Here is a 21465-nt window from a genome sequence, read left to right on the forward strand (position 1 = left end):
AAGAGGGAGGCAGAGAAAGAGAGAGGCAGATGAGGACATGACAGGACACACGTCACTCTTCATCAATTCACTAGCAGAACAACACATAATCAGCAAGAGCACAAAATGTCTGACAATCTTAACTGAACCAAGCTAGCTAACCTGCGGAGGGTGATGTATTGCAAGAAGGCTACAATGTTTTASCGAATCCATGCAGGCCACCAGACAGACAGGCATTAGCTGGTGGAGAGGACGAGACTGCACTGTGCACTCATGTCTGCCCTGCTGGCGCATGTCAACCCCAGCTGTGGTGCAAGGGCTTACCACCCCACAATGGCTGTGTCCATTAAACAATGAGCCAGTGCATTACACGCCCTGGTCGAGTGCACTCCAACACTCCAAACAATGACGGAGAGCACTTACTGCCAGGACCTGAGGCTCAGGCCACTATACTAGGCCCTAGGATAGCAGCCATAGAGGCTAGAACATTAAGTACACTGCTACAAGTGGCTGTGTGCTGCAAAGATACCATCATGGAAACCCCATGTTTGCCACAAAATAAACATGGGTGAATAAATATGGGTGCAGGGTGCTAACTACTGCTCCACAGCTCCTTGGCGACTACCTCCAGATATTTCACAGGGGGTTAAAAGTGAAAGTGTTTTGGCCCTGGCCCTGACTGGGGCACCTGTGTTTCACAAGGCCATTAGAGAGAGGGAAATCACAGTTCACTTCACACCCGTTATAGTAAGTGAACATAAATAATACACCAACCAAACAAGCTCGCTCTGTCTGTCTCTCCCTCTCTGTCACGGCTCCCATTCAGGCTAGGCGTAATACTAGGCAGTGCTCTTAGGACAGTGGTCAAACCCAGAGACAGCTGCTATGCCAAGTTCTCCCTGACTGAGCCAAACCAACACACTCCTCCACAGACTGGAATTCAAAACAACCTCACTATTATTGGGCGTCTCTTAATTCCAAACATGAATCATTTATTGCTGTGTTCTATTAGCTAAGGTCATTTCCATCCAAAAGTCTCCATGAGCACCAACATGTGAAYGACCATGTAAAATTGGGTATAAAAATCAAAGCTAAGAGTCTATATTTTATTTAATTAAGGCATATATACACATTTTAACAATTTTCCATCCAAAAAGGGTGGAATAAGCCAAAGCTTTCATTTCTGGTCAAACAGGTGAAAAAGGGGTCTTGGAAAACATCTACCAGAAAAAGTCTTAAACCGCTATTAGAAATTGTTATGTAATTTAGTAATTAATGTTCATAAATTGCAATTATCTTTTTAGGTCTGAATCCCAGAGGTTGTAAAGTTCTGGATTAAATTAAACAGAATTCCCATCTCACAATTAGTCAGATACAATTTTATTTGCGAGAGCTCTCCCGTGCATATACAAAAACGTTCCTTTTATACTTTTCTCTTAACCTACACACATACATACACACTAATTTCTTGGATTTTCCCCTGAAGTCTCACCACAGTTTATTACCACTCAGCTGACAGTTCCAGTCCCCCCCAGATACGGGAAACCTGGAGGGGCTCTCCATGTCTTATCTTATCTCCCCAGAGTTATAGCTGGGTCGGTTCAAACATCGGTTAAGGAGTCTCTTTGCTTTCTTTCGGCACACACATACATTCCCTTCTTCCCCAATGGTTATCATTTTTAATTACCCCTTGTCCATGCTACATAACCTCTAATCCTAATGGTTAAGTTTCCGTGTAGAATTATTTAATCATTTATCTTAAACCTTGATAAAATATTTTAACAGAAATACATCGGCTTCACATAGAGGTGATCAGGCTGTTGATTGTGGCGTGTGAAATGGTGTCCCACTTCTCTTCAATGGCTGTGCGAAGTTGGATATTGGTGGGAACTGGAACACGTTGATCCAGAGCATCCCAAACAGGCTCGAAGGGTGACATGTCTGGTGAGTATGCAGGCCATGGAAGAACTGGGACATGTTCAGCATCCAGGAATTGTGTATAGACCCTTGTGACATGGGGCCATACATTATCATGCTGAAACATGTGATGGTGGCGGATGAATGGCACGACAATGGGTCTCAGGATCTTGTCACGGTATCCCTGTGCATTGAAATTGCCATTGATAAAATGCAATTGTGTGTATTGTTCGTAGCTTATGCCTGCCCATACCATAACCCACCATGGGGCACTCTGTTCACAACGTTGACATCAGCAAACCGCTGACAACATTTGAGAGAAATAAGCTTTTTGTGCATATGGAACATTTCTCTGAGTTTTTCTCAGCTCTTGAAACATGGGACCAACAATTTACATTTTTTGTTCAGCATAGCAAGGGCAATGACCACAAGTCAGTCATAACGTGGCTGATAGGCTAGCTTTTCTAATTATGTAGCAAGCTAAAAACACGGAGCCTAACGTTACAAAGTATGTGGACACCTGCTCGTCGAAGATCGTATTCAAAAATCATGGATATTAATATGGAGTTGGTCCCCCCTAAGCTGCTATAACAGCCTCCACTTGTCTGGGAAGGATTCCACTAGATTTTTAAATATTGCTGCGGGGACTTGCTTCCATTCAGCCACAAGAGCATTAATGAGGTCGGGCACGGATGTTGGGCGATTAGGCCTTGCTCACAGTCGGCGTTCCAATTCATCCCAAAGGTGTTCCATGGGGTTGAGGTCAGGGCTCTGTGCAGGTCAGTCAAGTTCTTCACACCAATCTTGACAATCCATGTTTTTGTATGGACTTCGCTTTGTGCACGGGGGCATTGTCATGCTGAAACAGGAAAGGGCCTTCCCCAAACTGTTGCCAAAGTTGGAAGCACAGAATCGTCTACAATGTCATTGTATGCTGTAGCATTAAGATTTCTCTTCACTGGAACTAAGGGGCCTAGCCCGAACCATGAAAAACAGCCCCAGACCATTAATCCTCCACCAAACTTTACAGTTGGCACTATGCATTCAGGCAGGTAAAGTAGTCCTAGCATCCGTCAAACCCAGATTCGTCCGTCGGACTGCCAGATGGTGAAGCGTAATTCATCACTCCAGAGAACGCGTTTCCACTGCTCCAGAGTCCAATGGCAGCGAGCTTTACACCACTCCAGCCGACGCTTGGCATTGCGCATGGTGATCTTAGGTTTGTGCGCGGCTGCTTGACCATGGAAACCCATTTCAACAGTTCTTGTGTTGACGTTGCTTCCAGAGGCAGTTTGGTACTCGGTAGTGAGTGTTGCAGTCAAGGACAGACGATTTTTACGCGCTTGAAATTCCGATACCAAAAACACAAATATCTTTAAGATATTTTTTTATTTCTCTCCATCATGAGGAAGATAATGAAAGTTCACATTAGTAACAAGGTAGACCTATCAATTAGTTTGTGTTTTTACTGTCTTTACCAAATCGGTAATGAAATTTCAGAAGAAAAATCTGTAACGGAATGTCTTGCAATTGAATTGGCTACAATGGGAAGTCATAGTAGTTACAACCACAGTTGGGTTCACCAGTTTGGACAGTACAGTTCAGTAAAGTACAGTATAGTTCAGTAAAGTACAGTACAGTACAGTAAAGTACAGTAGAGTTCAGTAAAGTACAGTAGAGTTCAGGACACAGTAGCGCACACTAGAGTAGTTGTGTACACTATAATGTACTGTATTGTACTCATCTGTGCTGTACTATATGCTACTTTACTGTACTGAACTCTACTGTTCTATGATTGGTTTAGATTTGGTCCGGACCAACCAAATGTGTCTTGTTTGGGGCAGAACTGATTAAAATAATAGCCAGTGTGTAGAATAATACCCAAATATAAAAGAGGATATTGCATATTTATATCTTTGTGTACCTATTTAGGATACATTACCATGAAGAGAATGCCATTCATAACCATAATTATGCATTTCTGTGTAGTACAGATCAGGGACCCATGATGAAATTCCTTTACCGGGTGTAAATCCACTTCACTTACAGTAGTTCAATAACCAAAATAGATTTTGTCATGTCATAGATGGCATAGTCAATATGTCATGTCATAGATGACACCCCATTATTTCTGCAGACATCATTGAATCTTTATTCGGAGCGGATATTGAAGAGTTTTTTATTTTATGTGAAAACAAAAAACTGAGGGAAATCGCATACTTTCTTCCAGTTGATGTGTTTTTGTAACATTTTCTGTGTAAGTTGTTAAAAGTAGTCATTGTGCATAGAGTTGCATGGTTTGTTAAACTTAGAAATCAATGGTTTTTGTTTGGTATACATTTTAAGTGAAAAATCTGCGTCTCAGCACAATTCCGGTACTGCGGAATTGCCCCGAATAAAGCTCAACTGATTGTTGTGTTGGGGTTTTCGTGATTCAAAGTATTAGCCAACTACTTTAGCAGACTGAAGCACTTCACAGAGATTGTTGAGAAAGAACAACTGTCCTGTAGAAAGTGCATTTTAGTTTAGACATGTTTATGAACGTACTAGCTATATAGGCTAGCTACAAGCAGGCAGAACCCAACAGAGGGTGAGAGGGGTCAGGCCCCCTCTGCCCGGACAGTTGTTTGGAAGCTGACCCATACACACCTCAACTCATCCTCATGTGGCTAGTCTAGAGTGTCTGCCTGTCGCACAAAGTTTCCCCTTACAAGGAGGTCAGTGCCAGTGAATGACACCAGCACAACGGGCCTGGCTGCCTGCGAGAGTCCACTCTGAGGCTTTACGACATTAAAGGAATGAGCATTCTGCATTCCAAAGTGTTACAACACAAAGGAGTTTACATATCCTGTATCCTATGTGAGTGAACTTAGGCCTACATGCAACCAGGCATGATAGCAGTCAAAACATTGGCATATTGTATCCTGTGTATTACTACCTAGGTTTATTGCAATTTCACAGGGCAGCCTTATTCTAAAATGGATATAACAAAAAAAAAATCTGCATTCTACACACAATAACTCATAATGACAAAGCAAAACAGGTTTTTAGAAATGTTAGCAAATTCATTAAAAATACCAAATGGAAATGTCACATTTACATAAGTATTCAGACCCTTAGTCTCCCAGTCCTTGCAGCTGAAAAACATCTCCACAGCATGATGCTTCTCCGTAGGGATGGTGCCAAGTTTCCTCCATATGTGACARCTGGCATTCAGGCCAAACAGTTCATTCTTGGTTTCATCAGACCAGAGAATCTTGTTTCTTATGGTCCGAGAGTCCTTCAGGTTCTTTTGGCTAACTCCAAGCGGGCTGTCATGTACATTTTACTGAAGAGTAGTTTCTGTCTGGCCACTCTACCATAAAGGCCTGATTGGTGGATTGCTGCAGATGGGAGAACCTTCCAGAAGGACAACCATCTCCACAGAGGAACTCTGGAGCTCTGTCAGAGTGACCATKAGGTTCTTGGTCAACTCCCTGACCAAAGCCATGTCCCCCGATTGCTCAGTTTGGCAGGGTCTTGGTAGTCTTGGTGGTTCCAAACTTCCATTTAAGTATGATGGAGGCAACTGTTCTTGGGGACCTTCAATGCTGCAGAAATGTTTTGGTACCCTTCCCCATATCTGTGCAGACACAATCCTGTCTCAGAGCTCTACGGACAATTCCTTCAACCTCATGGCTTGGTTTTTGCTCTGACATGCGCTGTCATCTGTGGGACCTTATATAGACAGTTGTGTGCCTTTCCAAATCATGTCCAATCAATTGAATTTACCACTGGTGGACTCCAATCAAGTTGTAGAAACATCTCACGGATGATCAATGGACACAGGATGCAGCTGAGTTCAATTTCGAGTCTCATAGCAAAGGATCTGAATACTTACTCAAATCAGGTATTTTTTGTATTTTTTAAATAAAATTTGCAGAGATTTCTAAAAACCTGTTTTTGCGTTGTCATTATGGGACGGAAAATGATTTAATAAATGTTAGAATAAGGCTGTAACGTAACTAAATGTGGAAAAGGGAAAGGGTCTCAATACTTTCAAACTGCACTGTATATGGCCTTATAACCCAATAACATAACTAGGGATGTACAATATATCAGTGAACATATCGGGATCGGACAATATTAGCTAAAAATGCCAACATCAGTATTGGCCCGATGTCTAGTTTAACGCCAATGTGCAAAACCGGTGTCAAAACTGACGTGCATACCTATATAACGTAATGACGCCACGTAGAATTTTGTGCTACACGTGCAACACAGCATTCCTAACCTAGCCCACAATGTCTGCTGTGTGGATCGAGCAGTCAACGAGTCGAGCAGTCATTTGAAAGAGTAAGAACATTTCAGCGAGACAACTCACAGGCGAAATCCTTTGAAGCCAAGATAATGGATAATGCCCTTGACAATCAACCAGTCTCTGTCATGGGTGATGTTGGCTTTCGCGACTGGTCGAGCACCGGTACACACTACCAAGTGAGCTATTTTTCAGATGTTTTCCTACCGGAGTTACACAGTAATAGCGTCACTGCTATTAGCTTCACGACATACTATGGAACGCCGTTTGGGTCTTTGCGTGTCAAAAAAAGATACACGTCAAATTACACTATTGACAATAACACTATTTGACACGTTAAATAAGCTTTAAATTTGACAAGTCAAATAACAGTTCTACTATAGAGTGTGTTATTATAGTGTGTTCTGAATTTGCAAGTGCAAGCCAAGCGCCACCACTACTATCAGTAGCACTGTCAAAGCAGTAAAAAAAAAAAAAAGTCTGCAAACACCGGCCACGAACGATGTGTTCACAATACCGCATTGGTAATAAAGCATTATTTGTTCGACCGCAACTTCTGGGGTAGCTAGCTTGGAACCTAGCTAGCACCAATACAACCAGCCTGAAAACAACGACCAGTAGAAACGGCAGTCATTTTCATTATTCTTAGCAATGATTTAGGAATCCTTGTGAGTAAGTATTAACTAGGTAGCCACTTGTTGTTCGCCTAATGAAATTGAATTTCAGTTCATGAAAATAAGTAGCGAGCCAGCTACTTACCCCTGTTGCCCAAAGCTAACGTTATCAGCAGCCAGCTAGCTTCATCTGGCTAGTGGGGCTCAACCGGACCCGGTTGTGTTGTGAAGCTAGCCACAATAAGGATTAGGCATTAGGAATTTGCAGTTTGTCTCTAAAATAAAAGTACATCTTTGAAAGTGACGCAGAAGGTTACAATTGGTGGAATCATGCCATATTTAGACTAGATAATGTTAAACAAGGTTGGATTGTGAAGCAATGAAATGGGGTATCAGTCTACTCGGTGACACCCACAGAACACAACTGTGAAGAGTTTACGCAAATATTAGCATTGTAGTTCTTATCGCGGGACTGTGACTGTGTGAAATCGCCTCCCCAGTCAGCCTATTGTGTGTATTGACATTGATATTGCACTGTACAGCTTTACCTAAGGATTGGGCATCAATGAAATGGGGTATCAATCTACTCAATAACCAAGATATTGTTTTTTAACGTCCTCCTCAGTGTTATCAGACTCAAACATCCATGCAGTGTTAATCCTCGGGAATAGTGTTCAATATACATAGGTTGACAATAAATGTGGTTCAATTCACAGTTGTTTCAGAGTCCCGCAATAAGAGCTACGACACTAATGTTCTCTCGGTGTCACTGAGTAGACTGATACTCAAAGCCATTGATCCACAATCCAAGGTTAAGGCTGTACAGTGAAATAAGTATGCCCCGAATTCAATTCAAAGGTATAATACATCGAGTGTGATTTCTGATTTGTCAAATTAACAAATTATTGTCTTTTGTTGATTTATATAACAACATTCCAACCTCATTGAGCATGATCTATTCAATTACYGCATAATTCWACTATTTCTATTCATTTGCATCACTGTCAATTATATACTTTTATTTTGAAGGCTAACCACAAAGTCCACCATTGTGGCAAATCCTTATTGTGGCTAGCTTCACAGATGGATCCAACCAACATTAATCAAATAAGAACTGTCTTATAAATGAGGGTTATTTTAGATAATGACACCTAACTATATAGTTAGCTAGCTAGCTATAACTACTGAAACAGATTGTCGTTTTGCTATGTTTATGGGGAAGAACATCTATTGCATCCATGAGCTAGCTTGTTTTTTTAATGACCAGCACTGTAGGTGCGTTAGACAACTTTACCAGCATCATAGCATACGTATCGATGAATCGTTGTGACATATGAAATACGAGTGAGTGTAATAACTACGTAAAAAACTTATGAACGCATTAAATTATGTGACGTGCAGTCATATTCAGGTCCTGATTGGTCAACAAGCTTATTTGACACAAATAGTGTTACTTGACGAGTATCTTTTTTTGACACGCAAAGACCCAAACGGCGTTCCACAGAAATCCTGGTTGAGAATGAAACGACTGAACAACGAAACAGCACAGCAAGTAAGTGAAAGAAATAGGTTTTGATTATGTTTTACTGGTAATGGGGACATACAGTTGAAGTTGTAAATTTACATACACTTAGGTTGGAGTCATTAAAACTTGTTCTTCAACCACTCCACAAATTTGTTGTTAAGGCAAGTCGGAAAGGACATCTACTTTGTGCATGACAAGTCATTTTTCCAACAACTGTGTACAGACAGATTATTTCACTTATAATTCACTGCATCACAATTCCAGTGAGTCAGAAGTTTAAATACACTAAGTTGACTGTGCCTTTAAACAGCTTGGAAAATTCCAGAAAATGATGTCATGGCTTTAGAAGCTTCTGATAGGCTAATTGACATCATTTGAGTCAATTGGAGGTGTACCTGTGGATGTATTTAAAGGCCTACCTTCAAACTCAGTGCCTCTTTGCTTGACATCATGGGAAAATCAAAAGAAATCAGCCAAGAAAAAAAAATTGTAGACCTGCACAAGTCTGGTTTATCCTTGGGAGCAATTTCCAAACACCTGAAGGTACCACGTTCATCTGTACAAACAATAGTACACAAGTATAAACACCATGGGACCACACAGCCGTCATACCGCTGAGGAAGGAGACGCGGTCTGTCTCCTAGAGATTAACATACTTTGGTGCGAAAAGTGCAAATCAATCCCAGAACAACAGCAAAGGACCTTGTGAAGATGCTGGAGGAAACAGGTACAAAAGTATCTATATCCACAGTAAAGAGTCCTATATCGACATAACCTGAAAGGCCGCTCAGTAAGGAAGAAGCCACTGCTCCAAACCGCCATAAAAAAGCCAGACTATGGTTTGCAACTGCACATGGGGACAAAGATCGCACTTTTTGGAGAAATGTCCTCTGGTCTGATGAAACAAAAACTGTTTGGCCATAATGACTATCGTTATGTTTGGTGGAAAAAAGGGGGAGGCCTGCAAGCCTTAGAATACCATCACAACCATGAAGCACGGGGGTGGCATCATCATGTTGTGGGGGTGCTTTGCTGCAGGGAAGCTTGCGGAAGCTTGTGGAAGGCTACCCGAAACGTTTGACCCAAGTTAAACAATTTAAAGGCAATGCTGACAAATACTATTTGAGTGCATGTAAACTTTACCCACTGGGAATGTGATGAAAGAAATAAAATCTGAAATAAATCATTCTCTCTACTATTATTCTGACATTTCACATTCTTAAAATAAATTGGTGATCCTAACTGACCTAAGACAGGGAATTTTTACTCTGATTAAATGCCAGGACTTGTGAAAAACTGAGTTTAAATGTATATTTGGCTAAGGTGTATGTAAACTTCCGACTTCAACTGTACGTAAATGCCAACAAAATACATTTTTGGTCAGTGTGGTGTGTATGTAACAGTATAACTTTAGTACGTCCCCTCGCCCCGACACGGGCGCGAACCAGGGACCCTCTGCACACATCGACAACAGTCACCCACGAAGCGTCGTTACCCATCGCTCCACAAAAGCCGCGGCCCTTGCAGAGCAAGGGGCAACACTACTAATGTTTCAGAGCAAGTGACGTAACTGATTGAAACGCTACTAGCGCGTACCCACTAACTAGCTAGCCATTTCACATCCGTTACACTCACCCCCCTTTCAACCTCCTCCTTTTCCGCAGCAACCAGTGATCCGGGTCACGGCACCAATGTAACAGTATAACTTTAAACCGTCCCCTCGCCCCGACACGGGCGCGAACCAGGGACCCTCTGCACACGTCAACAACAGTCGCCCACGAAGCGTCGTTACCCATCGCTCCACAAAAGCCGCGGCCCTTGCAGAGCAAGGGGCAACACTACTAATGTTTCAGAGCAAGTGACGTAACTGATTGAAACGCTACTAGCGCGTACCCACTAACTAGCTAGCCATTTCACATCCGTTACATGTACGTGTAACCTATTTTTAACTAGGCAAGTCAGTTAAGAACAAATTATTATTTACAATGACGGCCTACCCTGGCCAAACCCGGACGACGCTGGGCCAATTGTGCGCCACCCTATGGGACTCCCAATCACGGCCAGATGTGACACAGCCTGGATTCGAACCAGGGACTGTAGTGACGCCTCTTGCACTGAGATGCAGTGCCTGAGACCACTGCGTCCATGTGTGTGTGTTAACTATTTAACTGTAAAAGGCCGCTAAAATGTTAAATATCAGAAAGGAAAATGGCGCAGGAAAATATCGAATATCGGACAAAAGTGTCATATCGGTGCATCACTAAACATGACCATAACATACCTCCTGCTGTTCTGAACTAAGACAATAGAGAGTACGGTCTCTAATGTTGCCAAATCATATCATCAACACTAATCAAAGGATGTGGTGCTGGATGGTAATCTGAGGGATAGTAACACCCTCAGACAAATCCCATGACTGTAATACAGCAGCTAGGTAGCCATCTTACCTAACTCAATTATTTAAGTAAACAGCTGCTATGGTATGAGGACTATACTGTCAGCAGCCAGCTCACTAAATCATTGTATCGTTTGCTTCATATAGCTAATGTTTGTGAACAACCGAACCTATGACTCAATCTGGACCTGTAACAACCTAATTAAAACGTTGAAGTAATGTTGGACTTCTTCCCCCAAATCAGATTGTGGTGTGGCTATGATGTGTATACCATTTTAAAATCCCGAGAATGATTCATAGCTATCTGCATAGTTGTACTAGATACGTGTTTGACAAATATATATTCGTCAACGTAACCGGTCAAAATTAGCCAACCCACTGCCTCTCTCAGCAAGCTTACAGTAATGCAGTTGCATTCAGACTCATCGTTGCCACTCCTGCCTGGCAGTCACAGCACGTAAACAAACATATCACAACAGTAATTTTAGTAACATTAGCAAACCACCTCAGGCACACAGACAGATCATGTGCTGGGTCAAGTGTGGCTGACTTGTATGACGAAACCAACAGTGACTTGCTATCTTATAACCCATCAACAGTCAACTAACCCAATGATTTCTAACGTTCGCTAGCTACCCCACAAAACGAGAAGATCACATTGGCCTAAAACTGTCTGAACTTGACCTAGCTAACATTTAGGCACCCAGTAACGACCTTGGTTATGTTAAATTGACGACATTAGCTAGCTACCCAGCAAGCTAACTGTTCCCCTCAAATAGGCGTGTCACTGTTTGTAAACTTACGTTAGTGGGGCTACCTGTAACTTTAGCGCGCTAGCAAACTTGTTGGCAATGTACCAAGCTAGACAACGTTAGATACGTTAGCAATCTGCCCTCATGACTTGTTTGACAAGGGGAATATTTAACGATGCATGTTTGTAAATACTAAGAGATCGTGCACTCGATTGGAAAAAGATCCAACAATCTGACACCACACTTGGAAAACAACAATTCACTTTAATAATGTTTACATACTATTTTACCCACTTCATAKGTTATATACTATTCTAGTCGAGGCCTATCCTAGCAATATAACTATTGTACACACCTTTTCTATTAATATAACTACTGCCCATAACGTGTCTACACACCAGCATGCACATAGTATATATTGTTGTTATATCCTTATATCCTAGACTTTGACATTGCTCGTTCTAATACTTGTATATTTCTTCATTCCTTTCGTTTTACTTTTGGGATTTGTTGGTATTGTTAGGTTGGCGCTAGGAACATAACATAAGCATTTCGCTACACCCGCGATAACGTCTCCAAAATATGTGTACGCGACCAATTACATTTGATTTGATAAGCTAGCTAGCCATCTTTCCCTGCCAGATTTGCTAGCAAGCAGACGGAGAACGAAAACATTGCCACTATGTAGACATACCTTCTGAGAATGCTGTTGGAGGACATTCTGCTCCACGGTCATGGCCGGTTGAGAATGCAACGAAAATAAATTAAAACCTAAGCTAAAAAAACGAGTTATAGCCAAGTAAAATAACAGTTAAGATGTCCCCCAGTTATTCAGCGCGATAGCGGGCGCCATGGGAAATGCAGGCATGGAGGAAAACATAGGCAAGACCGTGACAAAACCTATGGAGTTGCTACCACACGATCGCTTTTCTGTTTTCGATTTGTACTGCCTTGTTGAACTGCATTTACGTCACGGATCTAGCTTTAGAATGACGCAATGAACAACTTCCAGTTCTGCAATGTTGAATACTTTCCATTTCCATTTCTTCCAATTCGAAAACAATCATTTCAAACCAGCTATTCTGATTTAGGCAACATGTCAGCTTCACTATTAAAGGTTTTAACATATTTGTGTCTTGTGTGATTACAAATTACTATAAATAGGGGTAATATTATGTGTGTTATTAATGAATAGAGCAGAATATAATAATTGTATTTTTCCCAGAGAGAGGAAGACAGCCTTGATAAGATTGATGTATTTGTTAGAATACATGTTAAATGCCCTAAATGTGTGGCTTAAGGTTAGGGACCAAACTCATAATCCGTTTCTATTATCAATTTTTTAACAACTTAACAGAGCCCACATGTGATATATTTGCAGATCACAACAAATACAAGGACAAAATGTTGGTAACGAATTCACTGGTATGTAAATTATATTAATTTTCATGAAAAAAACAGTATCACTGTTCAATTGGTTGTGTCATACTTTTCTGGCTTTGAAGTAGGGAGGGGCTTTAAGGTGGCAGCTCCGAAAAGCACTTAGAGAGACCCACAATGGAATATATTATTTTTGTTTTGTTTCAATAGGTACAGTAGGTGGCGGCAACACACCAATAGGTGTCGTCTGCCATAAAACGTTAAAGAAGAAGAAGAAGAGCCAGAGGAGCCACTGTAAGAGGTTTTCATTGGGCTGGAAATGGTGGCGAGTAGTGCGGACGAAATGGAGGAAATTGAGATAAAGTTGGTGAAGCAACAGTTGTGCTGGAATTCGAACAATATGAGTGTCAGTTCTGATGGTATGAAGCGGGAGGACAAGGGTCAAGGACCGGAATGGCCGGTAGTGGAAAGACATAGGAAGTAGAGAGATCATGATACAGAAAGCAGTGGAGTGTCTAGTAAAGAAGCATAAAGAGGGCCAAGGTAGGAAGCAAGAGTAATATGTGTTGGAGTGGAAAGTGGTGATAGTGTTTGATGAGACCACAGGGCCTCACTTACACCCTATCTGACGATATAATGCAGTAAAGAAAGAGGTAAGGGAAGTGAAATTAGCTTGGTTCATTGGAAATGGTAGATTGTTAATATTTTGTGGTTGCCAGGCTCAGCAAGAGAAGATTCTGAAAATGGAAAAGCTTAATGGGAAGAAGATTAAAAGCCATGCCCCTGGTGCTTATGCTAGATTGAGGGGAGTCATCACTCGGGGTCCCAATATCTATGTCCACAGATGATATTAAAGAAAATGTGATTGGAGGAAGAGTGATTGAGGCCAAAAGGTTGATCAGTAGGAAAGGAGGTCAAAGAAGTGAAAGCCTATCAGTGCTGCTGAGGGTTGACAAGGTTATGCCTGGGAAAGTACAGATAGGATTCCTTAGTTTCAATGTCAGAGAATTTGCCCCATCCCCATTGGGGTGTTTTAAATGCCAAAGAATGGGATATGTAGCTGTTCTTTATAAAGGAAGGACAAGATGTGCCAAGTGTGGAGGGGAACATGATTACGGTGAATGTGGGAGCAATGTGAAGATTAAGTTTTGTAATTGTTGGGGGGAACATAGTGCAGCATTTGGTGGCTGCCAGGTCCAGAGAGAGGCTAGAGAGGCTCAGAGATATAGAATTAGTCATGATGTATCGTATGCAGAGACCCTAAGACAGATTGGTGGAACTACAGTGTGGAATGATGGAGCTTCCATGGCAGCTCCTGTAGTAAGTGGACCTAATGTCGGGGCTGGTGTTTCTGCTGGTCCTGGCATTGTTTGGAAGCCTGTTCAGAAATCTTGCACGCATGAATGTGCAGTGTCAAAGGACACTTTGATAATTAATAAAGTTGACTTCATAGCTTTTATTGGTAAGGCGGCAAAAGAGGTATTGGGGTAACAGATGTTACTGTTGAAATGTTTGTTGAGATGCTGAACAATCCTAAGGGTGGAGTGTTTCAGCATGATATAGATCAAGTTTAATGGGGTAGGGGGGTTGGGGAGGTTTTTTGGGGGGAGGGTGTGGTAGAAATTAGTAGGGATTATTATTATTATTTAAAAATTGGGCAGATCATGATTGATCGTACATTCCAGCACAGTAGGTGGCGGGCATGCACTTAAACGATTGGTTGTGGACCGCCATGATATCAAAGAAGAAGAAGAAACCCAGCGAGAGAGAGAGAGAGAGAGAGAGAGAGAGAGAGAGAGAGAGAGAGAGAGAGAGAGAGATTTAGCTACAGGTGATTGCAGATGAATGCATATATCTATCTATTCGACAGTAGGGCTTTTTAGACACTGAGTGGGCTGAGCTGTGTGGATAGCCTCCTGCTCAAAATGATGCTGTGACCTTCTGAGTTGTGTAAAGGTGCCGAACAGTACTGTACTATGCTACTTCATAACAGAGAAGTCCTTCCAGATACAAGACCATAGGATAAACGTATGAGGATTTATTAATTACACTGATAAGAATTTCTGACTGGAATTGCTTTGTCTTTCTCTATATGTAATGTATCACATAATGGTATGGTCTATATGTAGTGTGGTGGAAAAATATACAAATGCATGATAGTTTTTGGATAGCCCCTCAGGTGAGATACTAGAGTGTTTACCTAGGGGCCACATTTAGGTCTTGGTGCAGTTTTGCCTGAGCTTTGGATGGAGAATCGGGAATGCTGAAGCATGGCTGCCATTTCTGCATCCACTTTGACCTCTATGTCTGTCTGTAGGAATCAAGCAGAAACACAAAACACAGCCCTTCAGAGGCAAAACTGTGACCAGGTATGGAGTACTGAAGCCCACCTCGGGTACTAGAAAGATCAGGACTCGCCAGTAGAGGGCACCACTTAAAACCTTCTCCTGTTACAACACACAGAAAACATGACATTAGATAAACAATTCCAAACCAATTCCAACCCCCCTCCACTGCTATGTTGTTGATAATTTAATGTATCTAGGACAGTGTGTTATTGGGTCTCGCATTGGCTCAACATCATAGAGTGTGGCATTGGTGGAATAAAGGCTCTTTAACATGTGCTATAGTCCCACTTCTGTCATAATTGTTCCTGTCAGATAGAATACATTATACTTTCAGCTCGGTCAATTGTTCCTCATAAATCAAGGCTTCTTACCTCAGAGAACTGGATCATGTTTCAAATGTTCCAGAACAGACTTGCTGGAATAGTCAAGTTCAGACTTGCTGAATGTACAAAATATTATGAACACCTGCTCTTTCCGTGACAGACTGACCAGGTGAATCCAGGTGAAAGCTATGATCCCTTATATTATCAGGAAGGTGTTCTTAATGTTTTGTACACTCAGTGTAAAGTTTCCCACCCTCCTGTAAGTCCATACGATTTGACATGAATTATCAGAGTCCTGACAAGATGGCTCAAGAGACAAAATACTATATTATCGTAGGAAGATCACATGATCAGGGAATATACAGGATTATATTATTTTTGTGATCTGCATGGAAAACTCTTTTACAATTGAATTAGAAATCATAGAACAAATATTGTTTTATTTGGGTCATTTATTTTGGTCCTAATCTTCACAAAAATATATGTTTTACAATGTTGTAAGTGAAGGCAAATCAAACCATACCCCCATAAACAAAAGTTTAAAAAGGTTGTCCAGCAGATGGCGATAGAGTATCTGATTTCACACTGCGGGTTGCGTAACGATATTTTGACATACCACCAAAGATAAATGAGGAAAAGGAAATGGTTAATGAAAATGATGCCACTTTGTAAATCAAGTAGCATTATAAAACACGTAGTCTTGTTTCCAATTTTGAGCACCACTACTTAATCAATATTTGATATTTTTAGGTGCGGCATGCCGGATGCTACTGAAATATTGGCTGACCACCAGAGTGTGAAGGTTACTTAGAGCACTCTGAAGGCCTCCCTGAGAACAGCCTTTTTGTCAGGATACAGACACATGGCACAGTTTGACCTACAGACATACATACAGACAGGCATGCAGGAAGGAGGCAGAGACATCAGTCAGTCAGGGTATCTGGGAACTGATTAGGTCACCAATCAGTGATTAATTAATCTGTGAGTCAATCAGTGAATAAATGGTAAATAGATAAGGCCTTTCCCTTAACATACTATTAGCTGAAAGGAGATGGAGAGGAGGGAGTGTCACTGGATATGTGTTGTGTGTGATCTGCTTCAGTAAGACACTCAAATAGATCCCCAGCAGAAAGCAAGCCTGAGGGTGCAGAACGAAGGAACAGCTTTACACCAGGACATCCAGGGGACCATTCTGTATGCCCGTCTCATCCAGTTTCGGCATCTAGCCCTGCAAAATGTACATGACTGTCAGAGTTGCTTTTGTAATAACATATTAGATAGGAAATTGTGGGGGAACATTGTAAATGTCTTGTGTGACTGTAGGCCTACCAGTTCTGCTGTCCTGTCAGTACCGAGGGTATGGCCAGTCTGGCTCACTAGCTAAATGAGGATGAAGCGGTATCTGTCAGAGCCACTGTCCAGATCCAGCACATTACAGCCTTGTAGCTTCTCAGGAACCACCAGCCCACAACCAGAGTACCTACAGAACAGCATAGTAGCACCCATGATGGTAGACACTGATGCATTGATGGAAATAACCAATCAACCAATAGATCAATCCTGACTTCTACTGACACTGAGTGCAGTTTGGAATTGAATGGTAATGCATTTACAAAAAGTGTATTAGGGGCTCAGGTATTTTGATTGTTATTGTTATCATTACTGTTCAATTACTCAGTTACAACATCAGTTATGAAAATTAATTGCCAAATAGGATCAGGCATTAGGAACTGACAGTATTGAGTTGCAGTGTATAGACAATAGAGAGATACATTTTGGTGGTGAACTTGTCGAAGTGCATCAAAAGTGCTCTGGGGTATTGGGGTGGATGGTGACATGCATAATGCACTGGTCTTTAGACAACCACAGATCTCGGGTCGAGAGCCGTAGTATCGCTACAGTGAGGAGGATATTACCATAGTATTACAAATTAATCTTAATAATGTCTAACTCAGTCACTGATTTAACAGCAGATACAGTGCCTTGCAAAAGTTTTCATCCCCCTTGGTGTTTTTGCTATTTTGTTGCATTACAACCTGTAATTTAAATATTTTTATTTGTATTTCATGTAATGGACATACACAAAATAGTCCAAATTGGTGAAGTGAAATGAAAAAAATTACTTGTTTCAAAAAATTTAAATTAAAAAACAACGGAAAAGTGATATGTGCATGTGTACTCACCCCCTTTACTATGAAGCCCCTAAATAAGATCTGGTGCAACCAATTACCTTCAGAAGTCACATAATTAGTTAAATAAAGTCCACCTGTGTGCAATATGTGTCACATGATCTGTCACATGATCTCAGTATATATACACCTGTTCTGAAAGGCCCCAGAGTCTGCAACACCACTAAGCAAGGGGCACCACCAAGCAAGCGGCACCATGAAGACCAAGAAGCTCTCCAAACAGGACAGGGACAAAGTTGTGGAGAAGTACAGATCAGGGTTGAGTTCTAAAAAAATATCAGAAACTTTGAACATCCCACAGAGCACCATTAAATCCATTATTAAAAAAATGGAAAGAATATGGCACCACAACAAACCTGCCAAGAGAGGGCCGCCCACCAAAACTCACGGACCAGGCAAGTAAGGCATTAATCAGAGAGGCAACAAAGAGACCAAAGAAAACCCTGAAGGAGCTGCAAAGCTCCACAGCGGAGATTGGAGTATCTGTCCATAGCACCAATTTAAGTCGTACGCTCCACAGAGCTGGGCTTTACGGAAGAGTGGCCAGAAAAAAGCCATTGCTTAAAGAAAAAAATAAGCAAACACGTTTGGTGTTCGCCAAAAGGCATGTGGGAGACTCCCCAAACATATGGAAGAAGGTGCTCTGGTCAGATGAGACTAAAATTGAGCTTTTTGGCCATCAAGGAAAACGCTATGTCTGGCGCAAACCCAACATCACCCCAAGAACATCATCCGCACAGTGAAGCATGGTGGTGGCAACATCATGCTGTGGGGATGTTTTTCATCGGCAGGGACTGGGTAACTGGTCAGAATTGAAGGAATGATGGATGGCGCTAAATACAGGGAAATTCTTGAGGGAAACCTGTTTCAGTCTTCCAGAGATTTGAGCCTGGGACGAAGGTTCACCTTCCAGCAGGACAATGACCCTAAGCATACTGCTAAAGCAACACTCGAGTGGTTTAAGGGGAAACATTTACATGTCTTGGAATGGCCTAGTCAAAGCCCAGACCTCAATCCAATTGAGAATCTGTGGTATGACTTAAGATTGCTGTACACCAGCGGAACTCATCCAACTTGAAGGAGCTGGAGCAGTTTTGCCTTGAAGAATGGGCACAAATCCCAGTGGCTGGATGTGCCAAGCTTATAGAGACATACTCCAAGAGACTTGCAGCTGTAATAGCTGCAAAAGGTGGCTCCACACAGTATTGACTTAGGGGGGTGAGTAGTTATGCACGCTCAAGTTTTCTGTTTTGTTGTCTTATTTCTTGTTTGTTTCACAATAAAAAATATTTTGCATCGTAAAAGTAGTAGGCATGTTGTGTAAATCAAATGATAAAACCCCCCCCCCCKAAAAAAAATTCATTCGAGGTTGTAAGGCAACAAAATAGGAAAAATGCCAAGGGGGTGAATATTTTTCCAAGCCACAGTACAGTGGCAAATATCAATTAAATTACTGTATTATAAGACAAATGGTATACCTGACCAAGTTCATGGTATTCCAAAGATTCCATGTTGTAGGCTATGGCTAGCTGGTTTACTTCAACTGTCGCAAAAACATCTTGCAAGTCACCCTCAGTCTGACAGTCTGCTACTACTGTGTAACAGAGATACTAAACTGCACACCTCCTTTCATTTATGTTATTCCCTGCACATTTTTATTGACATAACAGTGAATTTTTCATCAAAATATAGGCTCCCGAGTGGCGCTGCGGTCTAAGGCACTGCATCTCAGTGGTAAAGGCTTCACTACAGACCCTGGTTTGATCCCAGGCTGTATCACAACCGGCCATGATCGAGTGTCCCAAAGGGCGGCACACAATTGGCCCAGCGTCGTCTGGGTTAGGGGAGGGTTTGGCCGGGGTAGGCCGTCATTGTACAATAAGGAATTGGTCTTACCTGACTTGCCTAGTTAAATAAAGGTTAAATAAAAATATAACGGGGAGTAGGACTGACAAAAATGACAGAGCTTAGCTGGCAAGAAAGATCTCTTCAGAGTTGACATTCCCCTTACCCTCTCCACATTTATTGAGATCTGACAGCAAGGTGGGTATTGATTTTATGACAACAGAATGAATTAACTAGTTAAAGCTATCTGGGTTTGGTAAAGGACACAGCTGAGGTTTATGTCCTGTAAAATCCTACAAAACTTGCAACTACCAGATTTAGACTGTTTGTTGAAACCTTCACTTACTCCCACTCAAGGCAACAAACTACAGTTTATGTTTTTCATGAATGATATCCTATGTTGGTATTTTTCTGTGTTATTTATATTTTTACTTTCAGGCACTTTTCTATGAAATGAACGGAACATTGTTTTCTGAATATTATGTTAGTCTTGAAGTATTGCTCGCCTGAGGTAGAGTACCTCCTGATAAGCTTCCGACCACACTATCTACCAAGAGAGTTTTCATCTATGTTTCTCGTAGCCGTCTATTTACCACCACAAACCGAAACATGGCACTAAGACCGCACTCAACGAGCTGTATAAGGGCATGAGCAAACAAGAAAATGCTCATCCAGAAGCGGCGCTCTTAGTGGCCGGGGACTTTAATAAAGTCAAACTCAAATCTGTTTTACCAGAGGAAAACAACCTCTAGACCACCTTTACCGCATACAAAGCTCTCCCTCGCCCTCCATTTGGAAAATCTGACCATAATTCCATCTTCCTGATTCCTGCTTACAAGCAAAATCTAAAGCAGGAAGTACCAGTGACTCGCTCAAATACGGAAGTGGTCAGATGACGCGGATGCTACGCTACAGGACTGTTTTGTTCATCAGACTGGAATATGTTCCAGGATTCATCCAATGGCATTGAGGAGTACACCACCTCAGTCAAAGGCTTCATCAATAAGTGCATTGACGACGTTGTCCCCACAGTGACCGTACATACACATCCCAACCAGAAGCCATGGATTACAGCAACCGAGCTAAAGGCTAGAGCTGCCACCTTCAAGGAGTGGGACACTCATCCAGACGCTTATTAGAAATCTCGCTATGCCCTCAGACGATTCATCAAACAGGCAAAGCGTCAATACAGGACTAAGATTGAATCCTACTACACCGGCTCTGATGCTCATCGGATGTGGCAGGGCTTGAAAACTATTAGGGACTACAAAGGGAAACCCAGCCGCGAGCTGCCCAGTGATGCAAGTCTACCAGTTGAGCTAAATGCCTTTTACCTTCGCTTCGAGGCAAGCAACACTGAAGCATGCATGAGAGCGCCAGCTGTTCCGGATGACTGTGTGATCACGCTCTCTGTAGCCGATGTGAGCTAGACCTTTAATTTAACAGGTCAACATTCACAAGGCCCCTGGCAAGTGTCTTCACTGACATTTTCAACCTCTCCCTGACCCAGTCTGGAATCCCTACATGTTTCAAGCAGACCACGATAGTCCCTGTGCCCAAGAAAGCGAATGTAACCTGCCTAGATGACTACCGCTCTGTAGCCATGAAGTGCTTTGAAAGGCTGGTTATAGATCACTTCAAAACCATCATCCCGGAAATCCTAGACCCACTCCAATTCGCATACCGCCCCAACAGATCCACAGCTGACACAATCTAAATCGTACTCCACACTGCCCTTTCCCACCTGGACAAAAGGAACACCAATGTGAGAATGCTGTTCATTGACTACAGCTCAGCGTTCAACACCATAGTGCCCACAAAGCTCATCACTAAGCTAAGGACCCTGGGACTAAACGCTTCCCTCTGCAACTGGATCCTGGACTTCCTGATGGGCCGCCCAG

At 42.0% G+C, this 21465-nt stretch overlaps 1 protein-coding gene across 4 annotated transcripts in view; it reads right to left on the reverse strand.

Annotated features, from left to right (window-relative positions):
- The window catches only part of LOC111950687 (ubiquitin carboxyl-terminal hydrolase 25), an 82240-nt gene extending 69822 nt beyond the window's left edge, over positions 1 to 12418 (reverse strand). For 2 of the 4 annotated variants that reach the window (XM_070434444.1, XM_070434443.1), the window contains exon 1: positions 12174 to 12418. In XM_070434444.1, coding sequence (XP_070290545.1) covers positions 12174 to 12215 — 42 coding nt within the window. In that variant the 5' untranslated portion in view covers positions 12216 to 12418. The remainder of the gene's footprint in view (positions 1 to 12173) is intronic. The other 2 variants (XM_070434446.1, XM_070434445.1) reach the window with 1 other exon arrangement.
- Positions 12419 to 21465: the final 9047 nt, after the last annotated feature.

Source organism: Salvelinus sp. IW2-2015, linkage group LG23 (assembly GCF_002910315.2).
Source record: "Salvelinus sp. IW2-2015 linkage group LG23, ASM291031v2, whole genome shotgun sequence".
In the NCBI taxonomy this organism is placed as follows: domain Eukaryota; kingdom Metazoa; phylum Chordata; class Actinopteri; order Salmoniformes; family Salmonidae; genus Salvelinus; species Salvelinus sp. IW2-2015.